This window comes from Diadema antillarum, unplaced genomic scaffold (assembly GCF_040938485.1).
Source record: "Diadema antillarum isolate AM-2024a unplaced genomic scaffold, OU_Dant_1.0 seq00000759_RagTag, whole genome shotgun sequence".
Taxonomy (NCBI): Eukaryota; Metazoa; Echinodermata; class Echinoidea; order Diadematoida; family Diadematidae; genus Diadema; species Diadema antillarum.
Genome location: NW_027271650.1, coordinates 1,289,943 through 1,317,644, shown reverse-complemented (window position 1 = coordinate 1,317,644; position 27,702 = coordinate 1,289,943). Strand labels below are relative to the sequence as shown.

The following is a 27,702-nucleotide window of genomic DNA, read 5'->3' as shown; positions in this document are numbered from 1 at the left end:
GTGAACTAGACTGTACAAATTCATTGTTTTCCTTCTCTTTTTTTTTTGTAATGATACAAAGAATATCTCTGACAGTTTCTATTGTTAAAATGTCTTTTTGCATCTGTTGTGTAAATCTCACTCATACACATGTTTGTTGATATCCATGTTTGCATGAGTATGAAAGTTGAGTGAAACTTTTTGTGGCTTTCCGTCCAGTGGCAGCCCCCAAGGATTCTGTTGTTATGTAAATGGTTTTATTTCCCTGCTTCCATTCTAACAGAGTGATGTACCAGGGAGGAGTAAGACACACGCCCAGAAGGAGGCTGAGAGGAGGGACCGGGAGGAGCACGAGCGGCACCACCACCCCAGGAGCTCGACGACGAGAGCGCTCGCCGGCACGGCGGCCACGGTCAGGCTAAGAACGCAGGAGTCGGCGGCAGTGGTCAACCCCGTCGCAGTGGGAGGTGAGGGTCAGCGTCCATCCAAATCAAAAACACTGCGGGAATGATCTCCACACATCCTTCCACGAGAAAATTATCAAATGCCGTAAAAATAACTCACGTAGACGTGGAGTAAAGACTTTTCACTAACGATCAAGAAGGTGCGACTCGCTCGAAGTACCAAAAAACACCCTCAGAGTCGCAAAGTGCCCCGCTATTTATAAAGAGAAAGTGGCAATGAATGGCGCCTGCCAATCACCTATTAGTCTTCATGGAAGATCAACAAGCCATGTTATTGTTCATCCCCAGTTTAGTCATCCCAGGGGGGCAGATTCATGGCTCTAGAAATCATGAGGAAATAACCAGTCTGTAAATGTAAAGTAGCAGGGGTTCAGGGTGTATAGTGAATGCAATTGATGGTGGAAAAGGAGTCCTTTGCTTTCAAATAAAGTAGGGAAAAGTAGAGACCTCCCTTCCCTCCCCCGAAAAAGGGAAGAGAACTAAAGAAATGAACAAGAAGAGTGCTGCTCGTGAATTCACTTAGCAGTTGGACTTGTGCCATCTCTGGTGGCATGTAAGCATGATTCGTCCAGTCACCCAGCTGCAAAGTTAATCACTCTCTTTCAAGCCTAAACTTGGGCAAGGACATTAATTTTTTTTTTTAGGGGGGGGGGGGGGAGAAGTCTGGCAAAAATGGGCTCAAAACCGTTCTCCCTACACTGAGTCACTACCTCTCCAAGGTATTGATACGTGGATGAGATACGCGGTGATGACGGGCCGCGGGAGGGAAGGCGCTGGGGGAAGGAGCGGCGAGTGAGGGTTGTTTTGCCGGTGGCGGCGACGGGACGGCTCTGCCGGCTACACCAAAATAATTTACTCCTGTCTCACTCCTTCGCACGTTCCAAAGAAAACAAGTAGCCACCGTCCATAGCCATGCTCCCAAGTACAGGGTAAATTTAGAATGGTGCGAAGTTGGTGACTTCCTTTCTTATATTTTATGGGGGGGGGGGGGACCTGAGTTGCATCATCATCATCATCCCAGGGGTAATTTGTCACATCAAAGATTTGATCACTCAAGCTTGAAGCTCCTAAACTGCAACTTGGCTACAAAGCAGTGTTGTTGAAATGTGAATGCACCTCAAGTCATTCATGCAAAGTTTTTTTTTTTGTTGGTATGCTCAAGCACATCACAAAGGAATGATTGTGTCCTATTGTGGTCATTCCATATCTATACCCCACCATCTTGTATTTTTTGTTTTTCTTCAGACATATTTTGCACAGATGATTGAATCATTTCACTGTCATGTCACAAATCCATGCCATTTCTGTCCATGCAATGTTAACAAACAGGTCATATCGCGGCCCATTTACTTCTAGTCAAGCAATGTTTGGTACAAATAGATCTGAGAGTCTACTGTTGCAAAAATTAGAGTCGAGGAAGATTACTTTTACATCAAAAGTAAATTATTCAAAGAGAGCTGCTAACGTTTGCCATCAAATGCATGTTAATGGTTCCAGCAAAAAAATAAAAATAAATAAATAATAATAATAAGATAAAAAGTAAAAAATGTTGAATCTCATGCTTACTACCAGTACCATCTTTTGAGGGAATTGTGTTTCAAATCAGTGGGAAATGGGATTACTATGTTCATGACCATCTTTCTGTAATTTCCACTAACTTTTATTTCTTTCAAAGCATCAAATGTCCATACATAATAATATGATCTACATTATAAAGACTTCACATTCTTCATGTTTGTCAATAATTGTCATCATGTCTTGTGTGCTGCAAAATGTTGTTTCTGCTAATGCAATATGTCAGAGTTCATAGGTGGATGCATAAAGGACACCTTCAGGCAGATTTTAACAGTCACAAGAATTCTGAAACTTTGTCCGAGCTATGTAGCGTAGAATGTGGGGGTGTTGCATTGTATCGAGCTTATTTGTCATTTTAATCACAAGATAGGGCGTGAGCTGTTTGCACAAGATATTGCAAAAAAATTGTATTAATTTGCTGGTGTGCACCCTGTAGCAGTGGAAATATGACAAGCTATGTATTCAATGAATGAAGACAGAAGTTAGGTGATGTAACTCATTGTTATATTTGAGGTGTTTCCAGAGCAGAGAATATTGACTATTAAATGCATCATTCACAGATTTTAAATTCATGCTTGACTCACTTGTATTTCATGCTAAAAGTATCATTTGCCTGTTCTTGTCATTGTCATTCTCTTTATCACCACCGCCATCGCCATCTTCTTCATCATGGGAATTGACACTTGACCATTTTTTCACGCTTCTTACCACTTTTCCTCTTTTTGTTTTTTGTTGTTTATTCTCTGTTATTCCTCCTGCCATCATCATCCTTTCCTCCACCTTTCCCTCATGGAATTAAAAACCACCCATTCCTTCTTTCTCTTCGATTGGAAAAAAAAATATAATCAAAACTATAAAAAAAAAAAACTACAAATAACCCTACCCCAACCATTCCCTTTAACTCACTCCCTGGGCCAAACAGAGTCCAGTCTTGGACGGGCGGTCCCCTCCGTGGGCTCGTCCAAGACTGGCCGCAGTGCCCGCAACAAGGCTGCCCTCCTTGGCGACGGCATGACCGGTGGCCCCTCCACCTCCATCTCAGGGGGTGGGGCCACACCCATTACCAGGGGCCCACCCCGCCCCTCTGTTCCCCTAGGTATGCAGCCTAGCCAGCCGGCTCGGCGCAGCACTCAAGCCAGATAGGTAGGCAAATAGCATGAAGACTGGAGCAAAAATTTTTTTTGGATGAAGTGCAGTCAGTGTTGCTGTTTATTTCCCATTACATGGTACCTTTCTTTTCTCATGATTATCCGTAGTTAAACTTTTAATCAAAAGTAAAATCAAAAATAGAATTCTCTTCAGATATCAAGGAAGTTGATTCCTCCGTAGAGCATGGCATTATTCATGTGATGAATTTAAGTTTGATCCTTTTTTGTTTTGTTTTTGTTTTGTCTTTCCAAAAATAGTTATGTATTTTAATAGTCCATTTCTAGCCTTGTGAATTCTGTCTCATATTGTGAACAGTTTTCTGTGTGTTCACTGCTTGAGTTTGGTGCCTTTTGCAAGTTGTTACCCTGCATGCGTCATAGTAATAGACCACTCTGTGCTGAAAATATGCACCGTAGAGTTTTGACAAAGACTTGTGTTATGATTTGGATTAGCTGAAATTGTATTTATATCATTTCCTCGTAAAGTAGTGATATTTTTGCCAATAGTTCAAAGAAGAGTCCTGTACATCAAGTTTAGCGAAGTGTAATTGAGTTGTGATGAATAGAGAACACATTAATGGAATGCTGGCATCTCAGTCCCCCTACAGCTGCATGTGGGGGAATGTACACCCAATTTACCTCCTTTGCCAATTCTCAGGCCTCTCCCCATGGCATATTCACAAACCATTGCCAAAACAATTATTGACAGCTTACTTGTTCCAAACACTCTTCTTTACTGGAGAGTTCACCCCAAGGAAAAGTCATCTTGAATATTGGCAAAAAGAAAAAAAAATACAGTGCACTCCCGTAATAACAAACATGGTTATAACGAAATTCTAGTTATAACAAAATAAAAATATGGGTCGCAAAATCATCAGCTCTATGTTTTTTTTTATTGTTTATTTGTTGGGTTATATCGAAATTTTGATATAACAGAAGAAATCTGCCGGTCCCGAGGACTTGATTATGACGGGAGTCCACTGTAAAGGATATATGGGAATTGTTAAGTAAATAAAAAAAAAAAACCACACACACACACACAATATATATATATATATATATATATATATATATATATATATATATATATATATATATATATATATATATATATATATAAATGAAAGTAATTGTAGGCTCTCAAACAATTAGAATGTAATAATCCATTTGCATTGTTTCTAATCAAACATGTAAGTGTTGAGTAGGCACCACAAAATGGCTGTTATCATCAGGTGAATTGAACATCCATGGCGTGTACTGTGTACCTGTTTCGTTTATACATTTCTCTAAATTTAATTTCCTTACTTTTTCAAATTACAGCAAATTATTAAATAATTAAGTTTATGATAGTAATGATGATGATAATGCTAAGTTGTTATCACATCATCATCATTATAATTACTAATTAGTAGTGACATTAATGTTTGGGTATGAGTTTTCTTCAATTTGTCTCCCTCTGTACAAATAAAATTTGTAAGATCACAACTGCTGATCTGCATTTTTAACAAACATGTCAGAAAAATGGACCAGCGGGAATCAAACCTGTCATCTACTTTTTCCGACATGTTTGTTATACAGACAGAATAGTAGAGGTTTCAGACAGTGATCATGAAGCTTTTACTATTCTGCTCTTGTGATCCTACCATCTGCATTTGGGGTCAAATTGAACATTGGGGTAGAATTTTACTGTAAATAAAGTTGTTTTGTTTCTATTGTGTTTGTCCATTTTTGTTGAGAATTCACTGATCTGATGTCTGTTTCAGGATGACTGCCATTCAAATGACTCTCCTTTTGGGGTTAATCCTCTAGAATACAGAATACAACATATCTCCTTCCATGCATTCAAGTTTGTAGTTCTGTAAAGGTCTCATCTAGTGTCTCTAACCCTGTACTTGTCACCATTATTCCTTAAAGACAGGAAATATTAGAAATCCCTCAAACCACATAGACTTTCAAGAGCAAAGGATGATTTCTATTTTTAAATGTATTATTCTCATATTATTATTACCAGTAGTAGTAGTGGTAGTAGTAGTAGTAATAGTAGTAGTAGTAGTAGTAGTAGTAGTAGTAGTAGTAGTAGTAGTAGTAGTAGGAGTAGTAGCAGCAGCAGTAGTAGCAGTAGTAGTAGGAGTAGTAGTAGTAGTAATAGTAGTAGTAGTTGTTGTTGTAGTATTAGTATTAGTAGTTGTAGTATTAGTAGTAACTAGTAGTTGTAGTAGTTGTAGTTGTAGTATTAGTATTAGTAGTCTTAGTAGATGTAGTGGTAGAGTCAATATGCCTTATCCACAAAATGATATGAAAGATTTTTTATTTTTTTTTTGGTTGTCTGTGAATCATGTTTATTTGTTTGTTAGTTTGTGTTTTATTTTGTGTTTTTTTATTGTTTGCTGTAGATTCATGATAATTCTTGTCAATTGCAAAAGTGAGAAAATTCTTGCATTTAAGTGAAGATGTTTATTTGTATCTATGAAAATGCAAATATAAAGTATTTATTTAGATCCAGGGGTCAAGATGTCAAAGGTAGTGGATTAAGCCAACGTTCCCCGCTTCACATAACTCAAGCTATTTAGCAAGAGCAAATGAAATGTTGACAAATGAATATCTGTGATGTGGAAATTTCTTGGTTTGATTTTTGTGGATATTTCTGGGAAAGGTCATGAAATTTGACAACTTAGGATATCTCAGTAGTCATTCAAATACTAGCATTTAGCCTTTGCATTGCTGTGCATTGAAAACTGAACAGTTGATTCATGTAAGTCATGAGAAGAATAATGCATAATGAGAAATTTGCAGTGTGTTTTGGAGAAACAGAAATGATATGAAGCAAAGCATTCATTTTTACATGAGAGGTCCCTTTTTCAAGATATAGATTTCTTTGCATTTTTTTGCCCTTCAGATGTAATATATTATACAAATGAGGAATGTTTGTGAGTGCAATGGAGAGAATATCTCATGAGGTGAAAGATATTTCACCGAATGAAATATTCTGTCCATTGTACGAATGAAAAACATCTAAAATAGATCCTTGTCATTTGATGTTTTTTGAATTTAGAAACAAGAGAGAATGTGCAGGATCTGAGATTGAGAGAGTGCTCACTGAGCGCTTTACGCTAGCCTGCTGTCGCATGCACACTGCAAACGCAAACGTTTACATGCATAGTGTACCAGGCTCTCACGCGCAATGGAGCAAATCATATCGATCCAAGATTGCATGGTGAATGGAGCCTCAACTGCACAAATAATGACGTAACGGCAAAATCGGACGAATGATCAATAGCAAACAACCAATCAAATGACAAGAATCTATCTAGGTGTTATATAAATCAGAGCTCAACACTAATTTTATTCTCTGCCTGTTCCGGGCACTGAAATATTTCAGTCTGAAGTTTTGATGGCCTGAAACAGAAATGTAGTGGCCCGAAATAAAAGGAAACATAATAATCCATTTTGTATTTTAAATGCTCAATCAGGCCACCTAAAGATAGCCCTTTTTGAAATTTGGTGGCTCGACATCAATTTTTAGTGGCCCGGGGCCACTAAAAATTGATGTCAGGCCACTAACTATCCCAAAAGGCTATCTCTTGTTGGCCCAATTGCACAGCTTAAATCCAAAATTGTTGAATTCCTTTTACTTTATGGCCACTACATTTCTTTTTTGGGAGCCACCAAATTTTCAAATTCAAAAAGTTCAGTGGCCCAAACAGGCCCCCAGAGAAAATAGATTAATGTTGAGCCCTATTGTATGCATACATATTGGCAGTTTGGAAATCTGACAGTAGCTATTTCTAGAACTAGGAATTTTATGTGAGCCCACTGCCTTTTTATGTTTCTGCAGCCGACAGGGAAACAGTAGGTAATCAGAGATTGATGTTTTGTGATTCAGACAGAAATAAACTGGATTTCCTAAGAGTGAATTTGCCTGTGGTACTCCCCAAGTGTTTGCATGGGAGACACTGCAGTTTTGTTCCCCTATGAAATGATTTTCTGAAGTGATGTAGTGTCCAACCTCTGCTCAAACTACTGTAGGTGCTACTGTGGCTGTGTTTTCTATCCCCCTTTTTAAGAGCTTTACCCATATCATTCACATCCTTCATCATTCGGGGTTTGGGTTTTTCTCTGTCGGAAAACTTGCCTCTATATTCCCCACCCCCTCCCCTCCCTAAACCTGTGTACTCTTTTTATAAGTGTGCATGGCTGACTCTTTGTCTTCGTCTTTTACATTGTACATGTCCTGTTGGTTTTGGGGACTTGGGTCTCTATTCATTTGGGTGACTTGTAAGGCCTTTCCTCGATTGGGCAGTAGATCGTTCATTTGGTTTTACCCACTGGCAAATTGTCCGCAGGCTGATGGACCAAGTCCCTGATAGCACATTTCTGTGTTTGGTGCTGTGTCTTTGTATTAAAATCTTAATGATCTCTAGCTAGTATCTCATAAGGTAGAATTGAAAAAAAAAATGTGAAAAATATACATATATCTTAAATTATTTTCATTTTCAGTAAAATGTTTGAAATTAAAACCACAAGGGCACTATTTCACCCTACATATTAGGAACAATACTTATAATCTACCCACTTTTGATTCAATAAACTTTTTATTTCATGAAAATTGATTGTTTTGTTTTTATTTACGCTCAAACCTTAGAACGCGATAGCACCCATCTGGTTGTCAGCTGAAGATATAACATATCTTTCAGATTAGCCTTATTACAGTGCGAACACGGTTATAACGAAATTCCGGTTACAACGAAGTAAATATTCAGGCCAGAGCATTATCCATTCTTTGTATTTCTATTGTTTATTTGTTCAGTTATGACGAAATTTCGATATAACAAAAGAAAATTGGCGGTCCCGGGGACTTCGTTACAATGGGAGTCCACTGTATTATTATTTACACTAATTTGGTGGTAGAACTATCAAAAGCCTCTAAATTGCCAAGTTTGTAACTGATCCTTAACTTGGCAGCACAACTTACAAGATGATTCAATATTTCAAATTGGCAATATTTTTTTTGTGTGTGGTTTTGTGCACATTCAGGGAATTTAAAGGACAAGTTCACCTTCATATACATGTGGATTTTGTGAATGCAGTAATATTAGTAGAACACATCAGTGAAAGTTTTGGGAAAATCGGACAATCCGTTCAGAAGTTCTGAATTTTTAAAGTATCTGCGTAGTCACTGCTGGATGAGAAGATTACTACAGAGTATGATGTCATATGCGTACAACCATATAAAGAAAATAAAAAGAGAATTTCACAAAACTGTACTTTTTTAATCAAGTGCACATTTCTTTGACTTGTTACTGACATATGTTAAGGGTAATATTATTCCCCCTGCCTTCTGAAAGAGAGAAGTCAAATATTCTTTTGTTATGCGAGAAAAGTGAAAATATGTTGAATTTTCTTCATTCTTTCTTTATATCGTTGTACTCATGTGACATCACAAGCTATAGTAGTCTTCTCATCCAGCCTTGAGTGAGCAGAAACTTCAAAAATTCATAAATTTTGAACGGATTGTCCGATTTTCCTCAAACTCTCACTGATTTGTTCTACAAATATTGCTGCATTCCTTCAACCCACATGTCTATGAAGGTGAACTTGTCCTTTAACTGGCTCCCTCTATTCCAATATAAGATATATAATAGAGTTCATAGTTGTCAGATCAAGAAGGAGAAGGTGATAATTTCTTCAACAAAACTGTCGCCAGACTTGGTGGCTTAAGTGCCCAGAATTTGCCAGTGGGTAAGACAGCAGCACAACACTGCCTTTTTCATCTTCTGTTCTAATGAATTGGGTGTTTTTTTTTTTCCATGTTTGTTAACCCTTTCATCCATGTTAATTTAGAAGTTGATTTGATATCCATTGATTTTTCAATACATTAACCATGGTTGTTTGGGGAAAGGTCATCTCTCATTTGTTCTAAATAACATAAAGGAGATATGAATACATGTGCTATGAACTCTTGCAACTACCATTATGACCCATCAGTGAAATGAATTCCAAAGAAATGTTTATTGTCATATTTTTGTGTGGTTTGTAATTTCTTAATAACAAAATCAATTAGCGGAGGGGGGGGGGGGGGTCTTGCCATACTTTGTAGTGTTTCGGTTTATGCTACATTACTTGTTTGATTCAAATTGGTCAAAAGAATGTTCTTTTCATATTCTTTTTTTTTTCAACCATGTGATGTTTTCTGTTTGTATTTCTTCCTGTAAAGAAGACCAAGATTTTGAGAGTGTTCTTGCAAAAATGATGAAAATGAAAATTTTCGGGCAAATTGTACATTTGTAAGCAGCATTGCCTTTTAAATCATTTGAATATGGATGGCAACTGAAATTAAAGACATTGACAGCTTTGAACAAGTCTTTCAATTCTCTGCCCCTCTGTATTTCTTGGAAAATACAAAGGGGGTGAGGCCCTCATTAGTCAATTAGCAGAAATGATAACCTAACTCAAGTAGTTTTATTGAATGAGAATTGCAGTTAGCTGAAGACCAGGTTTGTTTACATGTCAGGTGTGTTGAGATCTTCAGATTTGCCTTCCCTTTCCCCCTTCATCATCTTTCTTATCCCTCTCTCTCTTTCTCTCTTGTTTTGACTTGGCAGCCACATCTCCCCGCCCTGTCTCCAGAGCTGAGCAGCAGCGCACCAACAATCGGCGTCTGGCGCGCGGCCTCGCTACGGGTCCCACCAGCGCCGACCCCACCCAGCGCGGCGACTACGGCCGGCTGGCGGCACCGTACTCCCCCTTCAACGGGGCCACCAGCACTGGCATGAAGTCGGCGGACGAGGGCGCCGCGAGGACGTCGTCGTCGCGATACATACGCAAGTGAAAAAGGACACCATCGAGCTTGTACATATGAAAACAAATATAAAAGGGAAGAATGGACATGCCGAAGGGAGAGAGATTTTTTTTTTAAGAAAAGCAGGAGAAATGATTGACAAGACGAGCAGCAAGACAGTGGTAGCATACGGCAGAAATGTCTTCACTGTTGTCTGAAGACGAATGCATTGTGGAGATTGGCTGACATTTGAAAGCAAGGCCGCCAGCGACTTGTTGCAATAGAGTCTCCAGTGCTAGACTTCAACCACTTATATATATACATACATGTGTGTGTTATCTATCTATTTTTATGTTGTCCCTTGTGTCATGGTAGTACACTTTGCCCCCCCTCCGCCCTTTTTTTGTACTTGCACAATCTTCCTGCGATGTTGGAGATTTCGGTCAGCCGAGGAACTGCACTATGAGTCAGGCACCGTTGCAAAGGCAGTGGAATGCCGAGTGCCACGTTTGAGCTGACTGCAGTTTGTACAGATCACAAGCAGAGTGTCACCTTCTCCTTTCTTCACTCAGATGGGATTGTAATCTGCCCTAGCCATAGCAGCCTGGTTGCTGCAGTCACGTGTCAGCACTTTGTGGGCTTGTGGGTTTTCGGTTTTTTGTTTCATTTTATTTTTTGATGCAGCCTCGATATCAAGTATTCAGTGCAAGTGTATCATTTTGTGGACAGACTGAAGCCCATCGTAATGGCCAGGCTGTCTGTAGTAGCCACCTGCACGTAGTGATCACTGACATGTCCAGTGTTGACCGATAGTCCCTGTACATATCAGACCTGCCTAGAGTGGTCACCTTTGTCTGTGCCACTTGGAAAGCCTCCATGGACGGGTGTGACCATTCATTTAGCTCCTTTGGTGCGGTTAATGCGTCACTCAATATTTCTCAGTCAAGTGTGAAATGGTTTGATTAATGTGCAGGAATTAGCTAATTGGAGGTTTGGAAAGGACAAACTAGGATGATTTATTACCCCCCCTCCCTTTCATGTAGCGCAATGTTGACCAAGTAAACATGTTTACTTTTGCCAAAATGTTACTATGTGTCATTGCAGCGCTTTATACTTGAGAAAGAGCAAGGTATCAGGGTATGACAAGAAAAATCCTCAGAAGAGGTGTAAGGCTAGTTTAGAGGAATGTATCCGTGGTTGCACCGTGGGATATTTTGTCTTAAAAACTGGTCTGATATATTTATGTTAACCAGAATATATTAAAGCTTATGTACTCTCAAGTACTATGCTGGGGTCCGTTTCATGAAGTCATATCATCAAAGTCTTCACAGAAATCTCAGAATGGTCAAAAAATCGCTCATATGTAGACTTTCAAATCCATTTCTTGAAGTCTCTCATAAGTGTGTCTCATGAGCAAAATGTCTCTCATAAGACTTTCGGGAAACAGACCGTAGGAGATGATGTTTGATGTGATGCAAGGTACAGATACTTCCTACCCACCTTCCATGTGTGTTGATAGCAATGGGCCTTGGTGAATTAGAGTGATGATGATCTGTGTTCTAAGCCTGTAGTCCAGCATACCTGTGTTGCCATCATGTGCATGTTAAGTTCAGAGGAGTTTAAAATGTCCTGAGAAGTGTTTGTTGGTACGTCCTGTATTAATCCCTTCTGTGTTAGGTACTTTGGACAGTATGTACGAAGAGGTTTCTGTACCAATCAGCACTTAAAGCACACAAGGGGTTAAACAACAGATTAGGTACGAGACTTCAGACTGAGTGTGAAGTAGGTCCTATATGAAGTCCGGAGGGGAGTGTGATTCTCAACATGGATGGCAACTTTGTTTAGGTTACTCAAGGAGCCATAGAATAATCTTTTAAAAATTACAGTTTGCAGTCTGTGCCTAGATCAGGGTGTTTGGGGGGGGGGGGGGGTGGACACAGCTAAACAAAAACCAACCAGACTTCCCAAAAGGAACAAACACTATTTGCTTCAGTCACCTACCATGTTGCTATTCATAAATGCATTATTTTGTGAAATGGACCTGATCCACACATCAGACCCTCTTCAGACTAGCTTTATTATTGGCTCATTTGAGATAATTATTCATGAAAAAGGGACTTTATTTGTAGTATTTTCTTGTTTCTTTAGGTGGGTGTGTGCGTGTGTGTGTGTGTGCGTGTGTGTGTGCGCGTGTGTATATGCACATTGTGGTGAAATGCCACCCTGTGCCTCAAGTGTGTCAGACTGCACTGATGCGCCCATGATGGGTCATTGCTCAGTGGTTTCGTGTGACTATGATTGAAGGTGGAAGGTGTTGAATGTGGACGTGAAGCACCGTTGACTGCCAGGTCCAAAGTAAAAAATTGTAGCGTGTGTGTTTGTGTGTGTGTGTGTAGTGTGTGTCTGTTTGTGTGTGCATACATACACGCACATGCACATTTGTGCATTTAGTGTTGGTCTTGTTGCACCGTTTCAAAGTACAGATCATCCCACTCAATTTTTTTTCCCTTAGGGGCCAAAGCTTGTATGTAAATAAAGCTAGAGAAAGTGCAAAGGAATAAGTGATCTGTTGAAGGCTAAAAAGAAGATAGTTTTCATATGTTTATCGAATTCAACTTCAGAAAAAAATTCACAAATCACTAATAAAAAAAAAAGAACTTTGCACACTTCTAAGATGTGAAAATATTTTCCTTGTGTGAATGTGTTTCTTATTTCTATTTTTTTTTTTTTTGCTACAGAAGTGAATTTGCTGAAAGATTTTATGTAAAGTTTGTGTCCTTGGTTGAACTACTGGTACTTGTAAATTATTTGGTATTTTTTCCCTGTTGAACTCATCTCATTTTTACACGGGTGATTTATGTACGTCTGAATTGAGCTGTGATATTTTCTTTCAAAAACAAATTAAAAAAAACTCAAGAAAGACTGTGACATTTCATGAATACACATTGTTTTTCTCTGTATCGGCTGGAAATCCAAAGCCTACTCTCATTGGTCATTGGCGAAAAAAAAGAAGCAACTGGTTGATTAAAGAATAGCAAAATGAGCAAGGCTGGTGACATTTAAATATCAATGTGTCATCTAAAGTAATGCCACATGGACGCCTGAAAAAAAGCTGTAGGTATTATGTGAATGATGAAGTCGTCTGCAGCACTGTAGTAATCCTGTACAATGAATGTCGCAAGTGTAACATATTCTAGCAAGAAGCCATAAGAAAATGCCATTACTCTTTAATCAAGAAATATGAAGGACATGTATGTATATATATGTTCTCACCATTTGTTCACAAGAAGTCAGTTTCTGTATGCATAATCAAGAAAATCTGTATTGTTGAACAGAACAAAAAAGAAATATGCGCACTATGCAAGGAACATAGTCTATGAGGGCCATTTGAGGTGCTGGCACTCAATGGTCCATTTGATTGTGACTTGTCCAAATGTCACCCACATACTTATGGATCGTTACGAATTATTTCACTGCTGTTATTTGAAGTCTTGTCAGATTTTGTCAGCACTTTCTTGACTTACTGAAGTATTATCTTGCACCTTAGGTACTGACATTATACAGTGGCATTGAAAATGAGACAAAGTTTGGATAGCAGTCATTCACTTTTACAGTGCACAAAAAGAAACGACACAAGATTTTAAGAAATTAGTCGCCTCTCCAGTAAATGTTGAGAAATTTCTAGAAAAAATGTATTTTGGACTTTGTGCGGTATTTGTTTCTTTTATACTTATATGGAGTCAGAGCTTTGCCTGGCATGCAGGTGTGATCCAGTTTGGTTGAAATTGCTTCAATACCAGAATTTCAGCTGTTGAATTTCAAAATGAACATTTAACTTTCGAAATGATGGCAATGCAATATTCACTTTGCATTTCTGGAAAATATTTTATGTATCTGTTTCATGTGTTGCAGAGACCTACTCTTGATTTGTGGTGTTACTCATTTTGAATAGAATTACAATCTGTATCAACTCTTTGAATGACCTCTTCTCAATTCCTTCATTCATTTATAGAAGTAATTCAGTGTTTGCAGCTCCAGATTTGACATTCACAAGACTGTTGAATGATTTTGGATGTGTCTGCCTTATACCTGCAAATGAGCTTTAAAAAACATACCAGTACAAGAGGGATATATTTGCCAAATTATCAGGACAGCAGGTGCAGAGGCAGCATCATTTTGGTTCACTCACGCATGCTTCCACGTTTCGAGAGTGTAGATTCTGTTTGCGTAACAACAGCTTTAGACAGCCACCCTCGAGGGCTGAAATGATGGCAACATTCTTTATATTTGTAGCAAACAAGTTGCCTTGTGTCATGGAATAAAATTCTTCATCCTATCATTATAGTTGTGCCAGCGTATGCCCATGCTTTTCGGTCTGTTTTCTTTTTGTTTTGATTATTGTTACATCCATTTTGCTATAAACCGTCCCAACTGTCACAAGAGGCCAAAGTACATATAGCTCTGGCATCCAATCATCGCGCGTCAAACCGTGAGATTGCTGAGAAAGGAAAGGTGTTGATACTTTACTGTGGTTCCCGACAGGTCTTCCAGCTGCTTCAACATAAAAACTGCTGTGTGTCTCATGTTAGTATAACGAAACGACCATTAATCAAATGTCAACCAAATACAGTCAAACCTGTCTATGGAGGCCACCAATGGGAGATGAAAAGGTGGCTATTATAGACAGGTGGTCACTATAGACAGGTTCTTTAACATGCTTTTCTCTTGGAGGGAATTGTTTCTAGCGGTCGTATACGGCAGGTGGCCGCTATAGACAGTGATCACTAAGACAGGTTTGACTGTATTGACAATGCATCAACACTTCTCCCGTGCACAAACAAACTTATTCACTCCACAGACCCAAGAAAATGAGGGCTGCTTCCTGAAGTTGTCAGTGCCGGCCTTTGACCTGTCGTCTCACTCTGAAGTGCTTTGCGTTGCCACAACAAGTCCACGACTCTTGCTCAGCAACAATAGCACAGTGATTCTGGTAGCATCCCAAAGAGTGTCATTTCATTGAAGGGAATGTACTTGACTGTTTATGAAGCTTCAAAAGAAGAAGCCCTAACTATTTTCATCTCATATGGGCTGCTAGGAGTGAAGAGGTAAAAAAGCATCTGTCTACATGTTAACCCCCCCCCCCCCCAATATTTGTCAGTGAAATACATGAAGTGATAGAAATGAAATAAGGGTGGGGAATTTGTACTTCGTGTTTAGTCTCATTTTTATCGATACATGAAGGAAACATTTAGCACAGTGTAAGTGCAAAGCATAGACCTTCTTATGAAGTTAGGTTGGGTGCAGAGCTTGACTCTGTACTTGCAGTTGCAACATGTAGGAGCTTTTTGGTTTTCACTGGTGTGTGTGTTCTTGTGTAGATTAGTGGCAGCGTATTGCAAAGTTTGCATGTATTTCTGGAAGAAGAGATAGTTTGGTAGATATATATTCATCCCCTTAGGAAAGACTAAGCAAAAGGTGTTTTTCACCTCGGGTGAGTTTTGATATATTTCAAAGTTGGGCACGTCCAAGTCTGTGTCAGTGTCAAAGTCGATAAAAAGTGAAACTATACTCTGCTTGTATAAGTGTGGTGAAATAGAGTGAACCTAACTTAAGTCACATGGAATGACAAACTATAAGTGTGAAATCCCTTCAGCATGTGTTGAGCAAACATCAGTGTCTGTCTCGATGTGCAGTCGTATTGAAAATCTTGTATCGCAGCAATTCCTGAATTCCTTACATGTGTAGGACTGTTACAGGGATTCTACCTATCAATGAAAAAGATACAGGTGGAAGAGAGATGGAAAAGAAGCGAAGTCTTCCTGCTGGGAAAGTTGGTGTTGTCAAAGAGTCCAGGAGGCAATGACACGAGTTACTGTAAATGTGGAAATTTTCGCGGTACATTAATAATCGCGTATTTTGTGCTACTGTTGGCTTGCGCAAACTCTTACATTTGCAAAAAATGTCGGCACAATTTTCTGTGCACATTTTTAATTTGTTGCGCAGCGTGAATTCAAGAAACCGCAAATACGTTTTTCAGCCTCTCGGCGCAAAAACTTAATCGCGCGAAAGTATCGACATTTACATTAGCCCATTACATGGCCGAGTGTTGGTGAAAAGTCTCCTCAAAGATTTAGTAGTTTAAATGTTTGTTAACATGGATGAGGCAGTGTATGAGGCCATCATGCACAAATTTGAAAGCAAGAGTGCATAATTTGACTTGCTGCTCTAATCATGAACCGAATCGATGGCCAAGTCATTTGGTTTCATGCAACTTCTTGCTTTGAGTCATTTCATTTTTGCTCCAGATTTCAGCGAACGTAATAGTGTCTTTGTACTGTGACTCCGAGAGTTCACTTTGTGTGAGGTGCTAGAATACCAGCCATGTTTCTGCTCATTTGCATCATACTCTGGGTAGTTTACTGCTTACCCTGTGAAGCCGTTATATTGCGTTTTTTCCTTGTCTCTTTTTTTAGATAACTTTCAGTGAAATAAATTTTGTACAATGAATCTTGTCCATATTTTCTGTGACAGGTTCACATTTTTGATATATCATTTCTGATTCAAGCTTTCCTGTTTGAGAAAAGTCGACTGAAATGTTCACTCTGGCTGGTGTGCCCACGGGAGGGAGTGTTTGAGATTGTGGTGTTCCTACTTCCAAATAGATTCATCCCTTTACTCAAGACAATGTTAATACAGCACTGTGTACATTTATATTTTATATGGTATTACATTGGACTTGTCAGGGTTATCTTTCTTTTATCATCTTCACTCCTCCTTTTTTTTTTTTCTTCTTATTTTCACAAAGTTTCTTGCAAAGATTTGGTATGATTAGGATGTATTTTGTAGATGCATCAAAGAAAGATAACCCTGATCGTTACACTCATATGTACATTTTCATAGGAAGAAGAAAATGGAAGTACATGTTCACCAGTGTGGATGGAAAAGAAGTATGACTACTTTTTGATGATAATTTGATTGTGCTCTTGTTGCTCTGATACGACAGAGGAAAGAAAACACAAATGATCCTTGTATAGAGATATTTCCCCGACTACAATCCCAAGAGATGTTGTCCATGTTTGTGAATTTATAACTGAAGATAATAAAGTAATATATTCCTGTGATGAATTTAGATTTTTAATCATTATCTAGGAAGGCTATGGAAGATTTTTATATAGCCACTGAAATCAAGACTCGTATCTTGTACCATTTTATTTCAATTATTTTTTTTTTCAGTTTTCAATATTGATAATCTTAGACCTTACTTTTTCACAAAGCAAATGGATGTGATTTATATGACATATACATCTTGTGACATGATTGTTTTATATCATAAATGTTAAATGACTGTAAATGTTTTGTAGATGTTGTTTAGTAGTCATTTTTTTTCTCTTTCCATCTCTTTCTATGTGTATATGAAAAATAGTCACTGTGAGAGCATACTTATGTAGATGAACTTTCTCAGAAAGGATGAAATAAAAAAGCTGTACAGAAAATGAAATGCAAATGAGTCATATCTCTTCTTTGTTTTGTTTTGTTTTGTTTTGTTGAGAAGGTATTAGAGACCCAGTAGCGTTGGGATTCATGGGTGGACCGATTCATTCGCTGCTACCTGGGATACATTAAAAAACCACAAATATCACTGGTCGGCTATACAGTGCCCTCCTGTTATAACGAACACGGATATAACGAAATTCCGGTTACAACGAACTAAAAATTCAGGTCGCAACATTATCCACTCTATGTGTTCTTATTGTTTATTTGTTCGGTTATAACGAAATTTCGATATAACAACAAAAAAAAAAACTGCCGGTCCCGAGGACTTCGTTATAACGGGAGTCCACTGTATGTGCAGTGAAGCATACGCTCATCAGTAACTGTAGACTCCAGTAGAGACTTCTTGGAATGCTTTTGCAATACACTGTATCAGTACAACTCTTTACCTCCTCTTCAAAATGCACCGAACACAATGGACAGATAATTCCAGGGTAAATTTGATGGCACCCACCTCCTCTGTCTTGGGAGAAGTGTGAAAATGTATAGTTAATAGTTTTTGAGAAAATCATTGCTTCCAAAATAAGAAATTGTGACTGTTCAATTCACACCACCAAGACAAACAATTTATGATGCTTGTTACAGTGTAGAAGCTCTTTCAATAAAAGACTGGGAGACATTTGATTGCTTAGTTTTCATTTTGCAAGTGTGGGATTTCTTCAAGATATATTTGTGAGTGTGCTGCTAGTGTTTCACAGCATTCAAATTAAGGTTTACTGTTTCAGTAAATTTGTGGGGAAAAAAAGTTCATTTTATGAAATATCGTACATAGAGGCTGACTATGCACAACCCTGTTGCTGTACAGAAGTGGCAAGGCTAAAAAATGCCGCATACATTTGTACATGTGCATTTTAAGTGTGATAAAATAGTGGAAAATAAATACAAATGCAGTATACAAATACAGTATGTATAATATTCAAACAAATTACGAGACATTTTATCACAATGAATATTGTATGTATGACCCCCAAATTATGGAAGTTTACACTATCATTTTTTTCTCAAGGGAGGTTTTAGTTGCCGCAACCCCCGCTGCAATAAATGTAAAATTATATGAAGCCATTACTTGATCACCTGGCAGCATTTACATGTCTGATTATTATTTTGGTGTTGTTGATATCTTGGCAACTATGTGTGTACAGCCCTTCATGGAAGAGTAAGAACTGTATTACACATCGTACATTTAGATGCACGGGATATAGGACATTTCATGCTTTTGACATTCCAAAAAGTAACAATGACTTACAGTGTATGTGCAGGTCTCTGAAAGGATTGTGATGCAGTGATATCATCTTGTCTTGATTACTGTACGAGCTGAAATTTTCGTGTACAGATATTTTCACGAATTGCTACTTGGAGGACATTTTTGCGTGTTGTTAATTTTGCGGTTGCAAGGGTCTACCTGAACTAACTTATTCGTGCATTGTTATTTTCACATGTTGTTATTTTGCCAGTTCAAAGACGATTCACGAAATTCGCTAAAATAAAACCACCGCGAAAATTTCAGCTCGTACGGTATATTAGTATTATAGGCTTTACATTCTACACTGTTACATTGTGGTGATTGTGCTAATAATATTGATTGATTGCATCGTATTACATGTATGTGTATTACAAAATTCTGGACTGTGATTATTTTCCTCTTGTTAAGCTTGCACAAATTCAAAATCAAGTTGACAACATTGCTACATTCTACATTACAAAAATTTATTCATCTAACGACAGCATTCTTGCAATGACAAGCACATATTTACATAAGATCAGAATGTTCAGGAGAAAACAAAACAAAAACAGTATCTTCCCACCATCTGATCTGTGAAGTTGCTCACAGGGGTTCACAGAGGCATTTAATGTAGGCATGATGGATGGGAAAGTACTGGAGATTACTCAAACTTGTCATCCATACTTGGATATAGCCTGTAAAGAGAGCTCATGATAATAAGATTTTCCAACTGCATTAGTCCTGGAATTATTGGCCTAAATTCACAGAGGTAGTTTAAATCAAATCCACGGTTTAGATTTAGTCCATGGGCTAAAATACGTGTGAAATAGGCGACCCTTTCATACACGAATATCAGCTTACAGTTATTACTGGATGTCTGTTGGCATACGCGATCTGTCGCACACATTTATGCAAAAAAAATTGGCTTAAACCCATGGACTTCATTTAAACTATCTTCGTGCATTCTGGCCATTGCGTTTAAAAATTTGCATTCAAAGCAACACAAACCATAACATCACATGTTCATTCTTAGATTTGTAGACTCTTTCTTATTTGTTTGAAGAACTCCAGTGCAAAACGACAGGTGTAAGATTAATTCATGCATGAAATAACTTACCGAGACTTATCAGAGAATCCTACCCAACTTTAATGCACAGCTGAAAACCTACATTGGTTGCATTAATAAAAACATGTACACTGGTAGAGCTTTTGTTTTTGTTCATGGTCTTACCTGTATCAGCATATTTTTATTTTACCATTGGTGTAAGCAATGTTGATAAAAGGTATCATACGTAACGCAAAAAACATTTTTAAGAATTAGAAATATACAAAGGCCCAAAGAAGCTCAAGATCCCATTTACAGTGAGTGAAAAGGCCGGGATCAGCCCAGCCTTCCTTTCACTGTTAACGCTCAAAGGGCCAAATGCGATACCCAAAAAGGCCACACATTTGGCCAAGTTCTGCAGGTAGTCTCAGCCCGGGCTCAGCCCGGGCTTGGCCTGGCCTTTTCTCACTGTAAACACAAACTGGGCCAAATGCAGCACCAAATTGTGACCGGTGTGCTCCAAATATTTGTTCGTTTACAAGCAGAGCGCCACTACGACAAAATATTCAAAGGTCTGAATTAAAAGCCTAGATTGAGCCCTCCACTGTAAATGCACAGAATTGCGGGGCCGAGTACCGCAATTAAGGCCGTGCTTGGCCTGGGCTCGGCCCAGCTCTGCACTGAAAACGGGTCTAAGTGATTGTTAGCATGTTAAACATATTAACTTGTTTGTGATATACAGTCAACCTTCCCCAAGTTGTATCTATTTGGACTGAAGAAATAGCTTCGACTTAAAAAAATGACTCATAAGGGATCAAATTCAATAGAATATAATGAGAAGAAGACTTGAAACGACCTTTGATTTGGGTCATTATTCCAATAATGTGAGGTCGACTTAAGCAAGGTTGACTGTATACGAAATTACTTGGTTGAAAGTACGATGTTAAACACTGTTTTGAAAATGCAAGACAGGTCTCTTGAGCAAAGCCACGAACAGTTGTGGAAAATAATGGGGATGCAAATTAAATCCTGTGTGCTGGAGCCAAACAAAGAAAAGAAACATACCTGTACAAACCCAAACCACCCCCACTATAACGACCTATTGTAGGCCAACAGTAAACAAAAAAGATGCATGTCACAAATTTCAAATCCTGCCATGGGTCAAAAGAATATGCAATGGTGAGGTTGATGCCAAATTCTCTTGGGTCGAGGGGACATCAAATTATCACGTTGCACATGCTTCATCAGCGAGTTCTTCCAGATAATTCAGTATACATGATGCTTTGCTTTGCTGTCCATAAAAACAAGCATAAACCAGAAGATAGTCTTGGCATCAAGGTAGTCAGCTCCAAATTGTATCAGTCCCGTGCTGACAACAACAGTCTTTTATTTTTCCCTGAGGATGAGCGCATTCCTGTTGTGTGATACAGCATCATCCTGAGCATCCACGGCATCCGCAGTGAACACACTCGACTATCCTGCCCTGAAGGACACAAACAAACAAACAAACAAAAAAGGTCAAGGTAATTGTGGAACATTTAAAAGTTGTGTAAGTTTTCATTCCTGTTGCATGATGTAGAACCAGGGTGAAAATAAAGATGTGCAAATATTTTGTTGTCTGTATTTTGATTACATGAATTTACCATGTAACATTCATCATACATGAGCGAGTTAAAAAAAAATGATAGAGCACAACCGCCTCTCCTACAGCAAGCAGTAGGGACATATTTCTGCCTATATATTACAAACTATTCAGGCTATATCAAACAATTCAAACCCCCCCCCCCCCAAAAAAAAAAAAAAAAAAAGTGCAGTGGATACTCAATATGAACAATGCTTTCAAAATCTAATTCATCATTTCATGCCTAAATGAGGGCTGGAAGCATACTTTCATTCTGAATCAGGGTTACAAACTTTATGACCTATGTATGACAACCACTGGATATTGGGTTCAAATACACAACTTTGCAATACCAAGTCAGTGAGTAGTGTTTAAAAGCAAATGAACTTCTGTTATTTACTGTCCACTACGTCTTTTGGCATATTTAGATTCATGACTGAAAACAAAGCTTACAGAAATTAGTGAGCTCAAAGCTGCACTATGTCCTTGCAAACAATAGCTGAACAGCGAACACTAAATTCCAATTTTACAATAAAAAATTCCTCTCCTCAAACAGCACATGACAATCAATCAAGTACCCCAGAAGCATCTATCAAAGTTCTCATAGATTTGTACTTATTGTCTTTCAATCACTAAAGATGATACCCATTATTACAACTTCAATCCCAGAGTAGCAATGCCCCCAAGCTGAAGAATTATATACACATCAATGAAAACACTGAGATAATTGATCTTTCTCCTGACAAGCACTCTACAATCCCGCCAACTGAGGCAGCGCCAACGTCATTTTCAATGAATATGAAGCAAGTACAGCAACATAATTCTACTACCACATCAACATTTCATATGCAAATCTGTATGGAGAGCAATGGGGATTGTAATTATTAGACTCAACATACTTCTTCCAGTTTGTTCTTTGGTACACGGCATATACAGTTCGTTCCGAAGTTGGTATCACGGGCCTGAATGCAGCGTAGACAACACAGGTTTTCGTAACCCTGTTTCTTCCACTTGGCGATGAGGTTCTTGTCAGCATAGCCTTCTTTGATGCAAAACTCATAGAGGTCTGGAGGGCAAGTAATCATGGGAAACAAATCACAGAGAACCAAACAAACAAACACGAGATACACACTGAATTTTCTATGACACAGCTTCTTCAAGAGAAAGGAAGTGGTGTTGAAAATTACTCCCCTTGGTGACTTCACTGGTTATACGCTCCTTTTCTCTCTTTCTGCGTGTTGTTTTATTATTGGTACCGGTAACCCACTATTGCAAATCATCCCAATTGTTTGTAAATGTTGTGATCTTTATTTGATTCAATAAAACATACACACAAAAAAACAAACAAACCGAAAACAAGGAAGTGGTGCAACACACCTATGTACATGTAGTTCCTATGATTATGAATACAGCAGTATTTCTGATTTCTCTAGATAACATTAACAGAGACTCCAACTCTCCCGTTTTCGACGGGAGATCTCCCGCTGAAAGCCCATTTTTGCAAAATCTCCCGTTCTCCCGCTTGAGATTTGATTTCTCCCGCCCTGGCTCTGTGCAGGGTTCGAAATTGGCGATGGTCCGCTGGCCATTGGCCACCCAAAATCACGTCGGACTAGCCAAAAATCATAAAATTCTGAAGTTACTAGTCCGTCTGGCTAGCCAAAATATTGCTTCAGTGTCAAAATTGATTCTAAGTAGTCCGCCTGGCTAGTTCAAAAAAAAGTTAAGTGCGACCCCTGTTGTGTCTCCCGATGGAAAGGATTTCTTACTTATATTGCTATCATGTTGAAAAAATAAGCCTTAGATAGCTCAAGAGAACATCTAGAACCCTAGGAACTTCGCACACATCAACTTGGAGTCTCCCGTTTGCTAGGGGTTTCGAGCGGGAGAATCTCCAGATCAGAAGGTGCTTGGGGTTGGAGTCTCTGCATTAATTTTATCTTCTCTAAAGTTAAACAACTCTACTCTTGTCAAGTACATTGTTTGCTATAATGGTGAGACCTGCCTTGATAACAATATCACTTGACAAATTTATGTACTGTATATCTTAATCACTATCAAATGACATACATGGAGACTCTCAGTAATCTTTCCTGACACTTTGGGTCTGTCTTCTGAAAATCAGGTTGCAGCACTTAGATGAATATATCACTACTTGACTTTGATCCATGACTGCACTGACAAAAAACACCTGCCTGCACACACTCTAATTATGACATGTGCAGACACCTCTAAATCATTAGATGATACTTTAAAATAAATTATTTATAAAAATTCTACATTAGTCTGCAGGACTGAAAACATGACAAATCAAGTTCTTTCCATTCCTCCTGCCTCTCCATTACCACCAGCCTTGCAAGAAAAATATCCATACCTCTACTAATAGCCTTTCTGCGGTAGAAGAGATCATAGATGTATCTGGACTTCTGGTGATGTATCTTGAAGATTGGCCAGAGTGCCTCCACTTTTCGTTTCCCTTCATGGGGTTCTGTCTCAGCTGCAGACGTCACAGAGGAGAAGGTTAATAATACAATTGTGAATATTGAGAGAGAAAGGAAACATTGAATGTATACACACATGTTATCATTATCAGGGATACTCGTGAAATAGGCCCCACCACTGCGTGTCTGTACTTATACTACAGCGGCTTGCCTATTTATACTCCTGAATGCAGCCCCATCAAACGTTCACGCGGAATTGATTATCATACAACGGCGCGGTGTGGCCAGTTTCCACAGCATAACATCTTTCTTCCTTCCTTTCTCCCATTTTCCCCTTTGTTCTTTTGTTTCTTTCTCCCTATTATTCTCAAAAAGACTTTCTAATGTCCCTCGACTAATATCAACCACAAATTATACAACCCTAACCTAACCCTACCTAGGCTAAGTAAACCTAACCCCGGTTGTACACAGTTATACTGTGGGAGCGCCCTGAGCCAATATAAGTTTTGTATTTTACCAGCAAAAGGCCTACTTTTATAACATACATACATTTCTTAACTTATTCATACGATACGTTCACTTGTTCCTTTCCACACTGATCCCATGTGGTCTTGAAAAGATGTTATTCTACGAGTTCATCTCCATACACCTCCCGTTCATTCTTTGGCTTTCAATGCAACCTTTGCGTGGTACTTTGCCCATTGCCAATATGAATGTGCATAAGAGTCGCGATGGTGTTAGCCTGTGAACAAGGCCCTTCGCTGCGCGTTGTGTTGTGGCGAGTGAAAAGGTATGATGTCGCACAGAGAGAGAGTGCCTTGTCAAAAAGGCTAGTTATTTTCTTCAAATTTGTTATGTGCTTTGTAAATATGTGTAAATAATGTTAAATTAGTATTATAATGTAAATAGCACAGTCTGCAAGAATCTTCAGCCTATTGATGGAGGCAGACTTAATCAGAAGAAGAAGAAAAGGCTACAGCGCTACTGACTCACGCAAGCGCAGAGGTTTCAAATCCCATCTTCCTGAGCAGTTATCGATCTCGGAGATCCCTGCTGACCGCATCATTTAAAGTCACAGAAATGGACTATTAACGGACTATTATGTTCCCCGTATCCTCTTGTCAATATTGGAATACATCGGTAAGTATTAAAATGGACACATTGTTTGTATTCAAGGTGAAATTTTACCGCGATACTAGATAACCTCCCAGATCCAAAATCCTACAATGTGGTTGCAGTTACCCTAAACCTAACCTATCATTACCGAGACAGGAAGATCTGTCTGTCTGGAAGAGTCTTTTATTTGTTTTATATTATCGCTCTCCTCCATAGACAGACGGAAGCTAGTGCTATACATCGCTGTGGGGAAGCTCTAACCGCTGTCTCTATGGAGAATTGAGTGAGGTACCTTACCCTTCTTGATTTTGTCTAATTCACAACCCTAGATTGGCAAATTTAAACTTGTATAGCAAAATCAACATCTCAGGAATGCATTGCATCCACCAGATTAATGATATATCCAACATTTTGGTAGAATTTTCATGAAAACAGATGCAACTACCAGCCCCCTGGTACGGTCCTAACAGCTCAACATATGATTAGAAATCTGTTAGCCATGTACATGCGATCATGCGAGGTAGATTTCTACATGTTTTTTTCATTAAAACATGTAATGTAAAACATGTAATGCACCCATGTCCGGGGGTAGTGGGGTGAGTCATTACATTGACAAGTGCATTACAAGATAGGGGCGCGTTTTGGTCGAGGGTTAGCAGTGCGCGATCAGACACCCTAATATAACACAATATTCGTTCATTTAAAGTCATGATTGAATCACAGAAGTTTATCACTCGTTACGTTCCGTTGTGTGCCAATGCACAGCACCCTGTTTGATCTGGGTCTGCTCGCTCGCGCTTGATTGTGCCGCGCAGGGAAGGGCGTTAGAGCATTCATTTGGTGTACCGTAAGAGCTTTCATCACTCACACGCACGTTGACACATTCACACACACGAAACCAACGCGAAATCTCACACACACGTACACAGTACAGTGCCGGAAGACCCGCTGTCGACCTGCGGTGCTTGATAGGTACTGGAATTCGCACGCACTGCTCGATTACAATTTAGGGTAAAATCTCGCACCGATAGGGCTGTAAAGTGCACAATTTACCTTGCTTCCTTGCTAACGCACGTCGTTCGGTAGCCCTGGAGACCGCGCCTGGCGGCGCGGTCCTGGCGGCTTCCCTGCAGTTTCGCTTATGTGAGAATAACGAATAGCTCCCCTATTCTGTGCGCTTGTGCAAGTGATTGTGAATTCTGTGAACATCGGTGAGCTGCTTATAAGACATCATTTTGTGCATCACAAGCAATGAAATGCATCAAACAGTCGCCGATGATAGTCATTTAGGTTTCATCGACCCATGTAAGTATTCCTAGTAGTTTCTGTTGAAAAATTAAGGAAATATAACGCCGCAAAGGCACCCGTTTGTTCAACATGAAGATCTGAATGGGAGCATGGCGCAGCCGCCACACGCTGCGTGTGGCGGCTGTCGCAGTTTAGTCGTTCGGTAACTGCGACCAGCCCCAACACGCAGTGTTGGGGCTGCGCATTGTAGCAGACATGATCATGACAGGCGAAGTATAGCGCCTAAAAATCAATATGAAATCGCAAAAATTCCGCAATATGAAGACTTACAGGTGAAGATGTAATGTTGAAGACTGACTGCGTTCAACTTTTGGTTCTGGTAATAGTCCCTTTCTGCTCGGTTTGATGAGTTAAATGCGACTCGGTCGAGAGGAACTCGGGAGAACTACATCTTATACAGTAAATGGATTTGAGATTTGTGCGCATACGCTGGCCATCAAGTCGTGTAGCTTTGTGGCAAGGCCTTATCATACTGTTGGCAAACCCTCTCGCTGTATATTGCGTTGCTTTCTGGGTGGGTGCGCGCGCGCACGCCTTGTCAGAAGGCTAAACGCATTGCGACTCCGCCAGCACATGAATATTTACGTGCGCAGTGTACTGCATACTGATTTCGAAAATGGTGAATGGGATGGGGAGCAAGGACTACGGACCCGTATATGGCCGTGAAAAAAACGTTTTTTCAAGATCATTGGACCAATTTGAACAAGAACAAGGTGAACGAAGGGTATTAATTAGATAAGAATCTTATGTATACTATAAAAGTACGTTTTTTCCTCGTGATATTCGAAACCTACGGAGGTGCGAAAATCTGTGACAGACTGTGTATGTTTTTCAAGCTTACCGATATAGCACTCTATTGACTCAGGACGCTCCCACAGTGTGTAACTGTGTATACGGAGCGTCCCGGGGTTAGTCGTTCGGATGCATAAACACTGCGGTGTGAGGTCGATTTCACGATTTTGCCCATTATTATTACTTTCATTTGTTGCACGTCTCATGTGGGGAATGATCACTAACCATATGTTAGTCATTAACTGAAAATTATGATCACTGATGATCGAACACACTTGCTTGTACACAAGTCAATACACAATGCATGCATGATTGTAACATACACATTCTTCAGTACATGGGACTGTTATGAGAGGAACCCTGTCAGGAGAAATTACCTTCTCGCATTTTCTGATCCAGTTCATCAAGTGTCGGTTCAATAAGCTCCCAGCCTTCGGGCGGCTTCTTCCTGCTTCGTCGTACCTTTGGCATATTTTATTGTGAAATGAAGAAAAAAAGCCGACGTTTAGTTTCTCTTGGGATGTTTCAGTACCAAAGGGCAGCAGTGAAGCACGAAGACCAACCACTCAGGACCAACGGACCGGTCCGACGACAAAAGCGCGTTCGTCATCGCACATCGTCCGTGTGGCGCGGCGTGTTTGTGATTGCACACGGCACACTTC

The 27,702-nt window shown here is 39.3% G+C and overlaps 2 protein-coding genes across 4 annotated transcripts in view; one reads left to right on the top strand and one right to left on the bottom strand.

Annotated features, from left to right (window-relative positions):
* Positions 1-10,583, top strand: part of LOC139738614 (casein kinase I-like) — a 111,092-nt gene extending 100,509 nt beyond the window's left edge. For 2 of the 3 annotated variants that reach the window (XM_071649229.1, XM_071649230.1), the window contains exons 8-9: positions 263-446; positions 9,769-10,583. In XM_071649229.1, the coding sequence (XP_071505330.1) occupies positions 263-446; positions 9,769-9,995 (411 nt within the window). In that variant the 3' untranslated portion in view covers positions 9,996-10,583. Of the gene's footprint in view, positions 1-262; positions 1,067-9,768 lie in introns of those variants that run through there. The other variant, XM_071649231.1, reaches the window with a different exon arrangement.
* A 10,611-nt stretch (positions 10,584-21,194) lies between these two features.
* On the bottom strand, positions 21,195-27,511 carry LOC139738628 (protein BUD31 homolog). Its single transcript, XM_071649245.1, has 4 exons — positions 27,418-27,511; positions 23,758-23,880; positions 22,283-22,449; positions 21,195-21,245 (listed from the first exon to the last, which is right to left on the bottom strand). The coding sequence occupies exons 1-4, from the start codon at positions 27,509-27,511 to the stop codon at positions 21,195-21,197; spliced, it is 435 nt and encodes a 144-aa protein (XP_071505346.1).
* Between the last annotated feature and the right edge of the window lie 191 nt (positions 27,512-27,702).